At 34.3% G+C, this 18,289-nt stretch overlaps 1 protein-coding gene across 3 annotated transcripts in view; it reads left to right on the forward strand.

The window, feature by feature from the left end:
- Positions 1 to 18,289, forward strand: part of LZTR1 (leucine zipper like post translational regulator 1) — a 29,526-nt gene that overhangs the window by 4,807 nt on the left and 6,430 nt on the right. Inside the window, exons 8-21 of one of the 3 annotated variants that reach the window (XR_011600274.1) lie at positions 649 to 788; positions 2,451 to 2,652; positions 3,445 to 3,555; positions 4,775 to 4,867; positions 5,924 to 6,019; positions 6,805 to 6,988; positions 8,866 to 9,035; positions 9,849 to 10,005; positions 11,427 to 11,553; positions 12,547 to 12,696; positions 13,747 to 13,852; positions 15,307 to 15,387; positions 17,200 to 17,511; positions 17,662 to 18,249. Coding sequence is in view for 1 of the 3 variants with exons in the window: in XM_070941616.1 (XP_070797717.1) it covers positions 649 to 788; positions 2,451 to 2,652; positions 3,445 to 3,555; positions 4,775 to 4,867; positions 5,924 to 6,019; positions 6,805 to 6,988; positions 8,866 to 9,035; positions 9,849 to 10,005; positions 11,427 to 11,553; positions 12,547 to 12,696; positions 13,747 to 13,852; positions 15,307 to 15,387; positions 17,200 to 17,316 (1,734 nt within the window). In the remaining 2 variants the exon portion in view is untranslated. Of the gene's footprint in view, positions 1 to 648; positions 789 to 2,450; positions 2,653 to 3,444; positions 3,556 to 4,774; positions 4,868 to 5,923; positions 6,020 to 6,804; positions 6,989 to 8,865; positions 9,036 to 9,848; positions 10,006 to 11,426; positions 11,554 to 12,546; positions 12,697 to 13,746; positions 13,853 to 15,306; positions 15,388 to 17,199; positions 18,250 to 18,289 lie in introns of those variants that run through there. The other 2 variants (XR_011600275.1, XM_070941616.1) reach the window with 2 other exon arrangements.

Consider the following 18,289-nt stretch of genomic DNA (forward strand, 5'->3'; position numbering starts at 1 on the left):
CTCAATGAGAGTTGAGGTTAATCTATTTAGAGATGGATTGTGAGGGAAGGGTGAATGGATATTTCTAATTCAACAATTGTCAATATTTCAGAAATATATTTGAACAAAGTATTGGATGTATAGTTCTAACTGTGTGCAATTCTTTATATTTAAATTATATTGTTTCTGCTAGATTATACTTTAGGTAATTTAAGACTGAGATCCTCATTTTTCAGGAGTAGGCTTATTAAATGTATTTTTACTTTTAGCAAGGGTACATAGATATGGTAGGTAACCCAAATTGTTGAGCTTTCAGTATCTGGTTTTAAAAAGTTTAGTCCTTGTTTATTTTTTGATAGTATGAACAAATCACAATACATTTCAGCCTTCAAATTAAGAATGAATCTATAGCTCTGACTGGATAGTGGTGAATGTTCCCCGCCATCCAGTCAGAGCTGAAGAAGCTTCTTGGATGAGAAGTGAAACGTCTTCAAAGAAAAATCAGAAAGTCCAGTTGCCTCTTGAAAAAACACCTTTGGGACAACCATGACCTGGATGACTGAGAATCTCCATAGACAATGAATATATAATAAATAGATCTACAGAAATACTTAGATTACAGGTCTCAACACAATTTATTGCAATTTATTTTGTGGTATTGCTTTTCAGATTAAACAAACTGGTGAGATTCCTCCTTCATGCTGTAATTTTCCTGTAGCTGTCTGCAAAGAAAGTATGTTTGTTTTTTCTGGCCAGAGTGGAGCAAAGATTACCAATAACCTTTTTCAGTTCGAATTCAAAGAAAAAATGTATGTATGAAATATAACTGAGCAAAATCAAACAAGTTTAAAAATGAGTATCTTGGATTTAATCTAGTGGAAATGTTTACTATAATTTAAATTATAGTAAACTATAATTTATATAGTAAATTATATCTTGAAAAATGATTTGAAAAGCATTCCCCTGATTTGATTTGATTTGATGTTGCCCTCTTTTTATTCTAACTTCTTAGTATTGTTGTGATGCTATTGTGTTTTTATTTTTTATGCTATCTCTTACATTATATTTTTTCTTTGTAAAATGCCAAGAATCATTTTGATCGCAATAGCATAGAAATATGTTTAATAAATAAATGCATTTCTATAAGTTATCTCCAGGAGAAAATTGTCATAAAGTTCAATGGAGACATTGAAGAAAATGCTACTGAAAATGAAAATCAGGAGAGGGCTTTGAGAGGTGTGTGTATGCTTTCAATTCTGTTTTTGACTCCTGGTGACTGCCTGGACAATTCCCTGCAATTTTCTTTGCAAGTTTTTTGAAAGTAGTTTGTTACTACTGCTTCCTAAAGTATGAGAGAATGACAGGCCCAAGGTCACCCATCTCCCTTTGTGGGGCTAGAACTCATGGTCTCCCAGTTTTCAGCCTGCTGGCTTAACTGCAACATCAAACTGAGTCACAGGAATAGACTATAACATTTAGTATAACTGAAGTATATTGATTACTTCTGTATTTCTGTTGTTATATATATTAAAGCAATCAACCTACATGGATTTAGCTTTACTGTTTCAATAAGGCATTTGCTTGAATTATTTTTATTATGAATGAATTATTCATTATCAGTATACAAATTGTAATGGACCCCCCCAAAAAAACCCTATCTGAATCTCTTTATTAGACCATTATGAAATTACATTATATATGCTGGTAGGATGCTCCATCAAGTTGATTTCTGAAATATAAAGTGGAGTAGCTTATTTTGTCTTATCAGGGCAAACATTCTACAGAGTGATAGACTGAATTGTATTTCTGTGTTATTTATGAAAACAGATTAAAGGATCCTGTTGTAAAACCTATTATAATCATTATAATCATTTATAATTAACATTTAAACACAGCAAAATGTAAAAAGAATTGTAAATTCAACTAAAATGTTATGTGTTCAGTTTAAGGAAATCAAAAGAGAATAACAAAAATGTATATGGTTAGAAGTAATTCCCATTTAATGTGCTTATTACCTAGTTGAGGATTGTATCCAAGACTTTGATTAGCTGATAAGCAGGATAACAATTTGCGAAATATTTTGTACACATAAAAGAGGGAGAAATTATAGATAGTAACAACCAGTCAAACATACAAAGGAAGATGTAATTTGCTTCATAAATTTCTTTAAAATGAGGTGCACAGCATTTCAGAGTAAGGACCAGAATTCAGCTTTGACTTGGTGAAGTCATGGCAAAAACTAAATCTTACTTAATCTAGATGTTACTCTAAATTTAAACCAATTTTTATTACCGTAAATACATGAAATAATACATTGGGATTATTCTTGAAATAATAATTTTCCTTTCTGTGAAACATGACAACTGTTAGAGGAGTTGTAGGGCTTGGATGCAGCTTTGTGCATTCCTGCTTTAGAAACTGAAACTCTAAAAATTCAATTAATAAATACTGTTTGTTTTTTAAAATATTAGTTGGACACGAATCCCTACTGAACACTTACTACGGGGCTCTCCACCTCCTCCCCAAAGGAGATATGGTCACACGATGGTTGCTTTTGATCGCCATCTCTATGTGTTTGGTGGTGCTGCAGACAATACATTGCCTAATGAACTTCATTGCTATGATGTTGACTCTCAGACATGGGAAGTTATCCAGCCAAGTCCGGATAGTGAGGTAAAAATATAATTATTTGCCTTTGCAAAATCTCTGATTTAACAAATTGATTTCATATATGAGAGATAGAATTATAAGGGAGAAAGAAATAGTGTAAATAGTATAAATACTGTTATTAAACATGGGACAAATTACCACTAGAATTTTAAAAAGATTATTATATTACAGCCTAGGAACAAATAAAAATACTTATTCACTCAGACCTTTTAGTGTTTTGGTATTTTGATGTTGAATATGTTAAATGTTTAGTTTAGTTTTATTATGTTTTGTTTTAACGTTTGTTGTTTTATTGCACGTTTGTAAGCTTGTCAAATCCATTAAGGAAATGGATGTTATACAATGTGAGGGGTATATATGTGAATAATTGGGTAAAAGGGGCATTTAATCACAGCTAGTCTACTGGTGAGAGGTGGAGCATTGTGAAGTGGTAAACGAAGTGAGGGTTTTACCCTTCGGGAATATACCCACTCTTTCTTATGAATACTAAGATATTAAGTGATAATTTTCCTTGGTTTGATGTTGGATTGAGAGGTTTTTTTCTCTTTTTCTTTGTCTGTATTAAAAAGACACTTCTTTTTAAGTATGAACTGACCTGTATACAATAGTATATCTATATATAGTGGTGGATCAGCATATATGTGCTGTATTTCCCACACAGTTGTGTTGAATCTTAGGGCTTGAAACTGATTTTAGACTAGAAAATATTAGTTACAGAGCACCAGTGAGGAAAACTAAATTTGTGGTTGTGTACCATAATATTTGGAAAAGGTATTTTGTATTCTTTGTTTCTAGTTACCAACTGGAAGACTCTTCCATGCTGCAGCTGTTATCTGTGATGCCATGTATATCTTTGGAGGGACAGTGGATAACAACATCAGAAGTGGAGAAATGTATAGATTTCAGGTAATACATTGAAGTATTGGTCATTGATTAATATAAAAAGGATTATTACTTTAGGTTTTGACAGAGAACAACTTACTATTTACAGTAAATTTACTATTTAGTATTTATTTAGCATAGAATTCTCTTTTGGAGCATGATCTTTTGATCAGTTTGACATATAACATTAAAAATGATTTTTTTAATGGAATATAATGGAAAAGTTTCCTTCTGTCTTTAGCTAGTTGAGATCTAATGTACAAGTTGAGAGCAATGTTAACTTGTCACAGAAACAAGTTAAAGTGCAGAGTTATTACACTAAGGAAACATCAAGATCTAGCAGAGTTATTTTCATTTGCAGAAATTTAGAATCCAGCTGATGTGATTTCATATTTGAACTTGTGTTCTCCCATCACTTTTCCCACCATTTTTCTTTTTGTATAAAATTGATTAGTTTCCGACATTGCAAGCTGTCTAATTTTATTCCTGGATCTTCTGAACAGTTTGTGTTGTAAATAGCTAATATTTCATATACATAACTTTTCCATGTAGAGTTGCTTCTGTATGGTTGTGTTTCAAGAAACCACTTACATCAGCAGTCCCAACCTTTCTGGCTTGGCACCCAACTGGGGGGTCAAGGGGAACTGGGCCATGCAAGCGGTGGGCTGGCGCTCAGACAGCCCTTGCACGAGTGGCAGGCCGGTACGCACACACGTAGCTCAACATGCACAAGTAGCAGACTGACACACACACGGACAAGTGCCGACCAGCCTCCCACTCGCTCAAGTTGAGCTACACATGCAGATGCGCACTCCAGCCAGCCACTCTCACAACCCAATTCCAAATAAGCCTTGACCCAGTAGTGGGTCACAGCCCAGTGTTTGGGGACCTCTGATCTACACTTCTGTTTCCTTTCCTTTTCTTTATCTTATCTCATACCTTTAGTCTCTTTCGCCTACTATTTATTGCCCATTTTCTGCATTCTGCATAACATTTTCTGACCTAAGAGGAAATAATATGATGAATATGTATGTATGTGTGCATAAATCAATTAGGTCAAAGTTTTTCTTGGTACTATTTCTTATAAAAATGTTGTAGAGCAAAGAGAGTTAAATCTTCCAGATAGTGTACCATTGTATTGGTTCAATGAATTAAAGAGTTAATAACACTTATGTAATATGTTCATGCCAAACTGTTGGTCATAGCAGTAAGACTGTAACATAGCAATAACTCTTGATTTCAGTTTTCTTGTTATCCAAAATGTACTTTACATGATGACTATGGAAGACTATGGGAAAACAGGCAATTCAGTGATCTAGAATTTGTGCTTGGGGAGGTAAGTGAATTCTAATGACATGGCTGAAAAGTTATCTCTGCAGGAAATTTATGTATATATCATCTGTTATTTATATTCTATGTACTTCGTTATTTATCAATATAGTTGTATTAACTGCTGATAAGGGGCTTGGGAATATTTCCAGGGGTCTTGCTGTGTATAATTTCCCTGTTATATTGATAAAGAAAAACTAAAGAAAAGCTTAGAAGAAAGATGAGAACGTGAAAAATGTGTTCTGTTGTTATTTCTGCTTTTGAGATACGAATAAACAGCCTAAAGAAAGATGTTTTCATAACCTCAAAAACAGATACTTCTCCATTCCGAATATAATTATTACCAATCTTGATTCCAGAAGAGTATCAATTCTGCTTATATAAAGATCGTAGATGAACTATGTTACTTGTTTGCTATATATTCTCAGCCTATATAATACTCATTTATTTGGCTTAGTAATATCTGTTCATCCACTGGAGAAGTGAATTTTTCTTTCAGCCCCTATCCATAATTATCAGAGAACATGAAAGAAAAGCAAACCACTTCTCTATATGTTTAAAGTTGTTACTCATCAGTTTTCTACTTTGCTTCAGTTTTATAATTGCTGCTTTATTAAATGAGAACTGAATTTTTCCTTTTTTGTTGTTACTGTTGGATGTATGTTTTTTTCTGTTTTATATTTTTTTCCTATTGATAAAACATAATAAATATATATTAAAGAACTGAACAGAAGTTAGTCTCTTGAAAATGGGGAGGATATTCTTTCAGAATTTTTTCAGTCATAGAAACTTCCTAAAATAGATCTTGTGCAGATACAGAGCATATGAATGACTGCCTAAATGACCATTCATAGTAAATTAACAACCGAAACCAGCCCTTTTCAATAAAAATAAACGATGTTGTTTATTATATATATATATATATATATATATATATATATATATATATATATATATATATATATATATATGGGCTAAATTTCCAATATATAGCATTTTTAATGTTCAGTGATCAGCAAAATCCTGCAATTCCTTTTCCATGCTGTCTCCCTATTTCTGACAGAAAGAAGAGAGGGTCCGAGGGCATACAGCTATTGTCACAGCTCGCTGTAAATGGCTGAGGAAGAAAATTACACAGGCAAAAGAAAGGCTGAAACAGGTATGATTTATTACAAATATTTATTGGATCCCCATTTTCCAATTTATCTTATGGAGTAAAAGGCCAGCGTGTAAATTACTGATATTTAACCATAAAAATAAGTTAGAATAAATATGTTTGTTTGCAGCAATTGGCTCTCCTCTCCAAGAATAATTCTATCAGGCCATTTGTTTGTGGTTTGTTTACAGCAATATATTACTGTAATAAGCATACAACAAAGGATATTACTGCTAGAACTAACTAGAGAACATTGCCATTGCTTAGCTGAAGTTTAATGGTTATATTCTCTTATTAACTCCATTCACAGTATCTTTTGATACATACTTAACTTGAAACAAATGGATAGGAGGGTCACAGGCCACTAAAATTACTTATTAAGGAAAGAGCTGCAAATCTGTGCTTTCATGTTAACTAGTTGAACCTGTCATAAAGAATCCAAAGGCATGGATGCTTTCAATGAAAAAGTAATCTAGAAGTGATGGGTGATTTCTTTTTTCAGTAGCTACAACAGGATATAATATCTGGGTAAATCTTAAAATATATACCATCATCAGATTTAGTTTGCTAAGTCTGTCTTAATTTTAATAACTAGCTAAAGCAAAAATAATAGCAAATTTGTCTAGTGTTTATGTACATACAAGGCTATATAAATAACCATGTAATTGCTTCGTTTTGCGGCATTATTTGGCTTACATAGACTTGACTTTTATGTATTTATTTTTGTCAAATTTAGGTAAGCCTAAATTTAGATAATGTTAAGCCTAACGTTTCCCTCTCTTTATTAGAAATCTAAGCAAGAGGTTAATGAGGAAGGACAAGAGGTGTCCCAAAAGGAAACAGCAGGCAACAATGTAAAGATGGGTCGCCCGCAGCCGCTGCTGGAAGTGACAATCCGGGAAGCTGAAGCTCAGCCCTTTGAAGTGCTCATGCAGTTCCTCTACACAGACAAAATCAAATACCCACGCAAAGGTAGAATAGTAGAATTGATTCCTGGGAAATGTAGTACGTGTTTTCTCTGACTTTTTCTGGAATTTGTCTTTCTAAGAAAGGAAAAAAATAAACATGACTGGTGCCAGAGGCTTATGATACTAAAACCAAAAGCAAATTTCAGGTGATCACCCTCTGCAGCAAATTTCAATATGGTTATGCCTGTGTGTCACAGACCAAACCAGAAGATGGCTGTGCTTCTGATGACGTGTTCCCAACATGATTCGTGAAACTCTGAACAAATGTGCATTAGAAATCCTTAGCAATCAGGTAATAGCTGTCCATTGAAAGATGCCTTTGCCTAACATTATAAGAAATATTTGTAGGAAATATTTAAGAACCTTAAATTCTTAAGGTTCTTTAAAAAAATAAAGAATAAAAGTTTAAGAACCTCCAGCAGCAGGCTGAATATTGAGGCTATGAATTCTCAGCTGAGGTGTGTTGAGAATTTGTGCCTTTGAGCTTAAAGGGAGACGGAATACCAATAAGAAGAAAAAGGAAAGGAAGAGAGAGGGAAATGTCTTTCAAGGAGATAATAAGCCAGTTGCTTTTCTGTATTACACTCTTGAACAGGAGAAGCCAGTTTAGATAAAGGCTTGAACAAAGTAGTTATTTTATCACTGTATTATCCCTCCCTGTTTGTGTCCCCCAAGCAAATAGCCTACTTACAGAGCAGAATTTTTGTGATTAGATTTTTAAATTATAATTTTTAAAAGCCTATATGCAATGCTAGAACATGCACTTTATAGGCTGGTGTTCTAAATTAAGCAAGGAACAGTCCAGCTTAAAGGTTCATCTTGCAAGGCCTTTTTTGTAACCATGAATCTGGAGAACTACTACTTGTCAGAATAAAGATAGTGTTTCATTTATAACCACTTGTTTAATGGCGATCCAGAATTACAACAGCCTCAGAAAGGATGCTTTATAATGAACGTATCTTTTCTTTTATGTACACTGAGAGCATATGCACCAAGACAAATTCTTTGTGTGTCCAATCACACTTGGCCAATAAAAAATTATATTCTATTCTTTATGACCCACAAAGCATTTCCAGATGTTGCAAAATGTTGCACCCTTATCCCCACAGTCATATGATCACAATCAGGATCCTTGACAACGTCTTTGGACTAACAATTAGTTGCCAAACTCCATATGATCATGTGATTACCACCTGCAGTCTTCTCTACTGGGGGTTGGCTGAAAGAGCTACCTATCGAGAAAAGCTGAACTCCTTCAGTGTGGTGCAGGAACAGAGCTGAAGGAGTTCCTTTCCAATGCCAGAGAGGAGCTGAAATTCTTTAGCAGGCAGCTCTTTCAACCAATTCCCAGAGACAAGAGGGAGCTAAAAATCTAAAAGGAGTTTAGGGAGACCACAGTAAAGTGCTGCAGTGCAGACCTGGCTTGTACCTGGCCTTTAGGGCCTCCACCAACCCACGAGGTACCCTGCGCTACACTAATAACCTGCATTGTCATTTAATGACCGAATCAGGGTATGCAGGGATTGTGGTAATTCAGTAAGGCAATTATGTGGGTATTAATGACTGCCAAAACTTATTTTTGTAATGGGCACACTCCATTACAGTCATAGGTCGAGGTCTACCTATACTCAGGGTGATACAGATAACTCATCTTACATCACAAAGTTTTCATCTTTTTGTGTTTTACTGTACTCTGTATTGCATTTCTTAACACAAAGGAATGTACATGCTTTAATAGCATTTTAATATGGGTCTTTAGAGATTCATTATTACAATATTAATATTGGGAATCAGATAATTCTCTTTCCTGCCTGCTTTCTCACCTGTCACATTGTTTGCAGTATGTGCAATTAATTGGGGTTCTTTGTTATTGTTACTTAGGACATGTGCAAGATGTTCTGCTAATCATGGATGTGTACAAGTTGGCTCTTAACTTCAAACTATCTCGATTGGAACAACTCTGTGTCCAATACATTGAGGCCTCGGTAGATCTGCAGAATGTACTTGTTGTATGTGAAAATGCAAACAAACTTCAGCTGGATCAGCTGAAGGTAGGTTTTTTTTGGAAAATTGTAGCCAAGTCTAAGCACAAGCTAGAAATCAGGAATTTGTGAATTCTAATCCTGCCTTGGGCACAAAGCCAGCAGCATGACCATAGGTCAGTCACTGTCTGTTAGGGTTAGGAAGTAGGCAAAGGCAAAACACTTCCAAACTCTTCCTAAAGAAAACTGCAGGGACTTGTCCAGCTAGTCAATACTAAATATTTAGTGTGTGTGTGTATGTAGAATTAATGAATTTTCATATATAAAACTCTTTCATTTTAAACTAACTTGAAAATTCTGGTACCAGTTAATCAATTTTCAAGTACTTTTCTTGAATGAAAGCATTCATTCTTGCATATGTTTCAGCTTTTTTCCATTGTTCATGTATCAATAAACTATGCAAACTTGAATTGTTTAAGGGTGATGTCAGCTTTATTGGGAAATAAAAGGTAAATGGACCTGATCCCATAGATTAAATAAAATAGAAAAGTACATGTTGCAACTATAGGAGATGGTATGTGCAAGCCAATATTTTCTCGATTTAGATTTCTGCTAAAGAACTTTGGCAAGAATCAAAGGAAGAAAAATAAACTGGTGATGTCATTTCTGAATTTGAATCTTTCAGAATTAGCTTCTATAAATATTGCATATTCGTAGCGTTAACTGTAACGCTTGCAAAACCATTTAAACTCTATTATATTGTAGAATTTTTCTACAATTTTTTGAAATTGTAGAAAAAATGTTCCAAATATTATTTTCTTACAATGTGGGGGCTATGTATATGTACCCATTTGCACACATATGCTTCTTTTTTTTTTTTAGGAACACTGTCTGAATTTTGTAGTAAAAGAATCGCACTTTAATCAGGTAATAATGATGAAAGAATTTGAACATCTTTCTTCATCTTTGATAGTAGAGATAGTACGAAGAAAGCAGCAACCTCCATTTCGAACACATTCTGATCAGCCTCTTGATATCGGTAATGTACCTTCCATCTGTTGTTTTCAAGCTACAGTCTGTGTATAAATTATAGAAGTCTAGAGTATAAGATAGAATTAAAATCCATAAATAAAATGAATTTGAAATAAAATGAATTTGAAATCATAAGTAAGATTCTATATAATTTTGTAGGTGGGGAAGTAGGATGGATGATTGCCTATCCAATAAAGGATAATATTTGGAGAAAGATATATTCATTTTAACCTCCCATTACTGTCTCAGATAAACAAGCTGAATTACAGTACAGGTGTTCTACAAAGTGCAAGCTAAAAGAACATTCATTATATACTACAGGTAGTCCTCCACTTATGACAATTGACATCATAATTTTGGTCTCTATGTAGTCATTAAGTGAGTCATCATGTGACCAGATATGATTTTACATTACCTCAGTTATTAAGCAAATCATGGGGCTGATAAATGAATCATGCAGTTGTAAAGCGAATCTGGCTTCCTCCATTGAGTTTGCTTGTCAGAAGCCAGCTGGGAAGGTTGCAAGTGGCAATCAGATGACCGCAAGACACTGCAACTGCTGTAATTGTGAGTTGCTTTTGCCAAGTGCCTGAATTGCAATCATGTGACTGTATTTGTGGACATAACTGGCTTTTTTCAGTGCCATCAAAACTTCATACTGTCGTTAAAAATGGTAATGGGTTGAGGAATACCTGTTAGTAGTACTTACATGGATGTAGCTTGTCTAATTGCCTCTTATTGCTAAAACTGATACTGTGTTCTTTTTAAATTTAAACCACAGTATTTTGCAGGGTGATAATGATAATCCTTTGGTTGTTCTATAGGAGAAAAAAAATGCAAATGTGTTTTTCACATCTCCAATTGTATTTTCCAAGTATATGTGCTAATCTCTGACACTGCTGATTATGATCAGTTTGCTTGGGATGAAAAAAAGCTTACCCCTATGAGAAATAATTAATATTTTGCCAATTAAAAATCTTCAAACTTCCCCCAGGTATTAGATTTCTGGTATTCCGCTTTATAACTCGACTGTGCAGTAATTTGTATCTGTTAACTATTTTGCTTAGCTAATCAATTCGTCATCTCAGAATTTAAAATGAATACAATAATACCTTGTAGCTTACTTCGGCTTTAAAAAAACGATTCAGGTTGTGTGAGAGACAGGGAAACTGAAAAAAATCTCGTAGAAGGCAATTGCAAATCAGTTTTACATTGTTGCCAAGAAAACATGGACATGTCTACAGTCAGTAACTTGACTTGGGGAATTTGGTACCTTAGATGATCAAATATTATGAAATTCCTCTTGATGGCATTGCATTGCACTGAAAAAGTGGATACATAATTGCAAGCCACTTCTAGCTGTTCTGATATAACTAAGTCAATGGTTTTCAACATCTCGGGCAAACCTTTATGTTCTTGTGTGTGCAGGAACCTCGTTGATTCAGGATATGAAAGCCTATTTGGAAGGTGCTGGTTTAGAATTCTGTGATATCATTCTACTGTTAGATGGTCATCCAAGACCAGCTCATAAAGCTATTCTTGCAGCCCGCTCTAGGTATGTTTTACATTTAAGTAATCCATGATATAAAATTATACAGATGTTAGACTATAACTTCTTATTTTGACTTCTTTTTTGTAAGATAAAAATTAGGCCCAAGCTTGCATGCCTCCCAGTTACTTTTCTTTTCTTGCACATACAGAAATTAATATCTGAACAAAAAGAGACTTCAATATTTTGAATGTAGAACTTTTATTGATTTTATATATATATATATATATATATCTCAATTTTCTTACTTCTTCGTAGGGTTTATGTGTGTTTTTCTTCTAGCCAGGTTTTCCCTACGTAGCCAAGGTTTTTTTGTAGCTCCAGCTCAGTAGAATCTCATCTACTCGGTTCTGGGCTTTTTTTCTTTTCTAACACCTAGCAAGCTCTATTTAGGTCTCCCACCTAGCAGTGAGAGCTTGCTAGGTGTTAGAAAAGAAAAAAAGCCCAGAACCGAGTAGATGAGATTCTACTGAGCTGGAGCTACAAAAAAAACCTTGGCTACGTAGGGAAAACCTGGCTAGAAGAAATAGATAGATAGATAGATAGATAGATAGAGAGAGAGAGAGAGAGAGAGAGAGAGAGAGAGAGAGAGAGAGAGAGAGAGAGAGAGAGACTGCCCTCCTGTACCATACATTAAAAATGCAGTGCAGAATAGAAATGTTTGATAAGAAATGTTAAATAATTTTATTTATTTATTTAAATTTATTATTTATTTATTCATCCTTCCATTCATTTTTCTGAACTTCCCATCTCCCCTAGAGAGGCAGTATGAATAATATTGTATAAAATCTTTGCACAATGTGTAAGTTTAAAAACACTATAAATGGGTTGCATTTGATAAACAAAATTTTTAAAAGAGGCATTTAAAAATGTTCCAGCATTTCATTCTCTACTCTTTATTTTGTTTGTTGAACAACCAACCAGTGACACAATTTATGAGAACAAGGAAAGTATGGAATCAACCATATGATTCAACCAGTTTCTTCCTTTTTTCTCCAGTTACTTTGAAGCCATGTTTCGTTCTTTTATGCCAGAAGATGGCCAAGTTAATATTTCAATTGGTGAGATGGTGCCAAGCAAACAAGCATTTGAATCTATGTTACGATATATTTATTATGGTGAAGTGAATATGCCTCCTGAAGATTCACTGTATCCTTTATTTGGTTTAATATATTACTCGTGTTAAGTATTACAACCGAGATGCTCAGTGTTTTCTAGCTGACGGCACATACTTTCCATGATGTGCCAGGGACCACAAACCAAAATGAGTGGTGCCACAACAAAACCCACATTAATTACAGGTAACTTAATAATCTCCAGATTTTTTTTTTTTTTTACTATTTCCCCCTTCTATTACATTCAAAATTGCAACTTTAAAATCTCTGGGGATTGTACCCAAGGCTTAAGTGACTAGCCTGTGGCTCATTTTGTACAATTCTGGGTGCAGAATTATATATAAATTAGCTTATAATTATTAGATAATAAATATCCTGGATAGGGCTTCAATGAGTCTTGTAGGATAGAAGAGAAGAGGAAAAATAAATGCTTACTAGAGAGAACCTGTTTTATGAATGTTAACTCCAAAGTTAACATAACAGGATCATTTTTCCTGTCAAGTTGTCCCTAGTCTACTAAGGCTGGAAATCTGACTTGATAGCTTTAAAATACTCAATCTTTGCAGGAAGGAAATGGAGCCTCCATATTTTCATTGTTCTCCTTCCTGTTGGAAAGCTCTTTGTCTCCTGAAAATCTAGTATGTTCTGATTCCTATTGAAAATAGAAGGAACATCACAGTCAGATCTAGAACCAGTCCACTAATTTTCCACTATTCAGATTAGAGTTCCTCAGGCAAGGAAATAGATTGTTGGTGGCTCATCATAAGAAATAATCCTCTACTAGTACATCAATTCTAGGTTTTTATTTTGCTTACACCAGCTCCTTTCTGTGTATTTGAGTTCACAGAGAATTGGGAAACAGCTGCTGCACATATAATATAACTGAAAAGACAGCAATATGCATGGCCCAGAGCCAAAGACAATTTTCAAGAAGGCAGCCAGCTGCAATTATAACAATAACACACTAGAGAGAATATAAGCAGAGGTCAAACCTTTGTTTGTCCTTATTGCTATTCTGTTTCGGTTTATTGTACTTGCATCCTTACAACATGAAACATGAATTCTCTTTAACTGTTTTTTTTAGCTACCTCTTTGCTGCCCCTTATTATTATGGGTTCTATAATAATCGTCTTCAAGCATATTGCAAGCAGAATCTGGAAATGAATGTTACTGTGGAAAATGTGCTTCAGGTAATTGCTACTAATGAATCAATTTGGAACTAATTGTAATTCTTTTTTTTTTTCATAGAATAATCAATTGAAAGTTCTAAAAATAAGTACTGCACAGTTTGCAAGATTAGACTGATTAGTTTCTGATTAGTTCCTATGGTTTATCTCTCTCTATGGTCTACCTATCTCTATGGTCAGTGTAGAGTGCAATGCATTCCCTTTTTGTAATTATTGATTACAAAAAATATATTACAAAAATTGTAATATACAAATCCTTAACATATTTTAAAACAAAGATGATAAAGTTTACTTTACTGGTTTTATGCAAGAATGGAAGGTAAATTATACATTGTGCCGGTTATAATATTAGAGTCCTCTTTCATTCATATGAATAATTTCAAATCAAGGAAAACGGCCAATTGGCAAACTACCAGATGATTTCAGATTATATAGGACAAATCTCTGTATCTAAATGTCCCTATGCTCTGAAGAATTCCTGGAAAGCCAGAGCCATCATATATTTCCCCAATAGTGTAAAGCTGATATGTCATTAAATTAAGCCATGCCATGCAAAATGGTGCATATTAACTATCTGCTGCAATGCTTTTATGAAGCTCTAAAAAATTAATCTTCAGCGAAGTCTATTCATATGTATATTTAGGGCTGCAAAGAGATTTGGTTTGAAAGGAAACCAAATGTGGTTTGGAGAGTGTCTATAAGCACATTTGTTGGAAATACAGGTAGTTCTTTAGTTATGACCGGTCACCTAGCAACCATTCAAAGTTAGGAAAGATCACCTCAAAGATACGTATGATCCAGTCCCAAAGTTACGTCACTATACCACCCCTACACTCATTCGCTCTTTTACCACCACCAACAGAGATGCTGCAGTATGCTGCTCCACCACTTATTTCCACTCTGCCCCAATTCTGCCCTGCTGGGTCCCCACAGGCACCGTGCCTGCTTTGCAACGCATTGGATTCCACACTTCTCCCCACCCCATCACTCTTACTCACCTTTCAAAGATCTCTAGAGCTCAGGAGGTTGGGGTAGGGAAGGAGGCTGTACCATTACCATTGCTGGGCCACATGACTCCTTTCTGCAAATCGATATTTTCTCAGCAAAAAATAAGACTAGCAAAATACTGGGGTTTTTTTCTTCATTAGACACTGGCTTTAGCTCTCCCAGCATTAATATTAGCTGAAACGCTTTATTTAACAGCCACTGTGACATATGACTGTAATGAGCAGGCTATATTACAGTCATATCTTGAGGACTACCTGTATTTTAGAGCTACCATGCCTTTTCTTGATATTTAATTGGCTAACCTCCACAACTTCTGCCCTCAAAAGTATTGATAGTTTAAGATGTTCATTACAGATGTATGCTACAAATTATATTTTTCATCTGCACAGCCCTAACATTCAAGCTTATAGAGTCTTTTTGATGCAAGAAACTTGTTTTTTTTCCTTCAGATTTTAGAGGCAGCTGATAGGACCCAGGCATTGGACATGAAGAGACACTGCCTATATATCATTGTTCACCAGTTCACCAAGGTTGGTTGGATGTTTTCTGGGGTACTGGGCATCTGCTGTCCTCTTTCACTGCCATGGTTGAAAACAGCTTAAGGTAGTCCTCAGTTTCATTCTTGTTGCTCCCTTTGGATTGTTTGCTATGTATTTTTAATCTGCCTTGATTAACCTTCAGTGTTCCTCACCCATCGTCTCCCTTTAAATGTTTCCTGTTCTTTGTTTTTCTGTTAGTATCGGTAACGTATTGATACATATAAGTGTATGTATGTGTATAATATTTATATCTAATTATTTATAGGAGTCATAAGTTTCCTACAATTAAGATGGTAGTGTTATAATTAAATTATATATTACATTTACAATGTTTACAAGTGTGAAATTAATTTTAAGAGAATCCAAGAAGTGTGTTTTGTTGTTTTGTTTTGTTTTGTTTTGTTTTGTTTTGTTTTGTTTTGTTTTGTTTTGTTTTGTTGTTTTGTTTTGTTTTGTTTTGTTTTGTTTTGTTTGGCATACACCAGGAAGTCTACAGTGCTTTTTAACCACAGAGTAGTTCGGTAGCCTAAGATTGTTCATTTGTTCATGTATGTGCGCTATCCATGATACACCACAGGGGGGAGAACCAGCTTTGTGCCAGCTGGCTAGCAGTGTTTGGGGGGCGGGTGTTGGGTCATCTGGGTTTTCTTCTGCCAATCTTGCCTCGCATTTGGACAGGTCTGGTGCTGACTTCAGGATGAAACACTGCTAGTTTTTCCCACCAAAGTGGTACCTATTTATCTTCTTGCATTTTTACATGCTTTCAAACTGTTATGTTGGCAGAAGCTAGAAGCAAATGATGGGACCTCACTCCGCCAGGTGGTCCTGTGGGCTTGAACTGCTGTACTGCTGGCCCTCTCTGTCTGACAAATCCATGTATTTAAGATGCTGCACCACTGCGGCCCCTTATGTTTCATTAATAGCAGCTCTCCCAGTAGCATAACGCATCTATGTAATATCATAGCCATTATATTTCAAGGTCAATTTTTATATATTGCATAGCTGGACAAAAATAAGAAGAGCTCCTATGTTTCATTAATAACAGCTCCTCCTATCTTTGTCCAGCTATGCAATGTATAAAAATTGACCTTGAAATGTAATGGTTATTATATAGCATAGTTGCGTTACATGATCAGAAGGAAAATAATTCAAAATACACAGCACAAGTCTATTAGGACTAAAGATACAACATTTAATTACAATAGGATCAATTGGAAGCCACAGATATATTTATTATTACTTTTTCTTTTCAGGTTGGTTGCAATGCAGTTCTACAAGGCTACACTTGTAAAAACATTCTGTAATACGCAGATTGAATGATATTTGGGAAGTCACCAAGAAATTTTCCAATTAAATCCAAACTATATTTCCATTATAAAAAAAACCTTTTAAAATTAGAAATTGGCTTTGGAGATTGTATTTAGCCATTTTTAAAATTATTTAATTTTTTACAACACTATAAAAATGTTAATATTTTAAGATTCCATCTGTTAAAAGCCATTGTTTAAATGTCTTTTCTGTTGATTTTTTGAGAATCTCATCACTAGTTTTCAAAAGCTACATCTTGCATAATTATGCAGACATGAGAGCTAGAACAAAGGAATAGAAAATCTTAAATGTTGATTGTTTCTTCTCATTATTGCTAAACTTGCTTGTTTCATGGAAAGTAAAACATGTTCCATTACATTAGTTTTCTGTTTTAAGATTAGATTCATTATGTTCACTTGAAGAAATAAAATATTAATTTGTACAAACATATTACTGGATTCATAGTAATAACAAACCATTTTCCCTTTCTTGAAGGTATCCAAGCTGCCAAATCTTCGGTCTCTCAGTCAACCTCTTCTACTTGACATCATAGAATCATTAGCAAATCACATATCAGACAAACAGTGTGCTGAGCTTGGAGCAGATATTTAAGATTTTGTTTATTCTGTATCTTGCATATTTTCTTCTAAGAGGTTACACACTTCCTATATATAAAGATATTTAACCTTTGTTATCAAGACATGTTGATATGATAAGAAGCCCTGATGAAGTCATCTTGTGTAAGATGAGTGGCCATATACATCTGATAAAATAACTACATAAATAAAGCAGGAAACCTTTGAAAAGGTAATGATACTTCTGACTTTCTAAACAAACATTTGAGCTGTATTATTTGGATTATAGGCAAATGATGGCTACAAATTGTTACGTCTGATAGACTATATATCTCCATAGTTATTGATGAGTATTGATAATACACTTTTGATTCTTTGTCAGAACAATGTTGCTAAATTGAAAATTTCAAGGACTTGTTCAGGCAAACTCCAAGAATTGGACACAACTGAATGGAACAAAAAAATGTTGCACACGTAGACATATTGCGGTGATTAAGGTATAAAAAGCAAAGGAATACTGTTCTTTCCAAAAACAGGTTATGCAGTGAAACAACTAAAGTATTCCTCTTTCTTTAGCAGTATAATGACTTCTTTTGACAATCTGCAGCCAATCTACATTATTTTATTTTAAGATGTCAAAGATTTTCTTCAGAATACTGAATTGCCATTCCTTTTGCAGCACTTGTCTCTTTATGTGTTTCCTAAAAAGTTTATTGTACTTTTATTTATTGTTATGTTATGAGCCTCCCAGAGTCCTTTGGAAGTTGGGTAAGTTCTAAATCAAAATAAATGAATTGTAGTAAATTTATGAAGTTATACTGGGTGACAGTATAGACATGGAATCTTAAAAATCCTTCTCTTTTAAAATTAACTGCACATTTCAAGCTCTTTTGTTCTATATGTAATTTGAAATATTCACATAGACATTGAGTTTAATAATTTAATAAATCATTATCGTTGTTGTGGAAAACTCCTTATCATCCCACTGATAAGTATATTTTAAAAGATGG

This window comes from Pituophis catenifer, unplaced genomic scaffold (genome assembly GCF_029215685.1).
Source record: "Pituophis catenifer annectens isolate HBS135680 unplaced genomic scaffold, rPitCat1.0.hap2 SCAF_3, whole genome shotgun sequence".
Lineage (NCBI taxonomy): Eukaryota > Metazoa > Chordata > Lepidosauria > Squamata > Colubridae > Pituophis > Pituophis catenifer.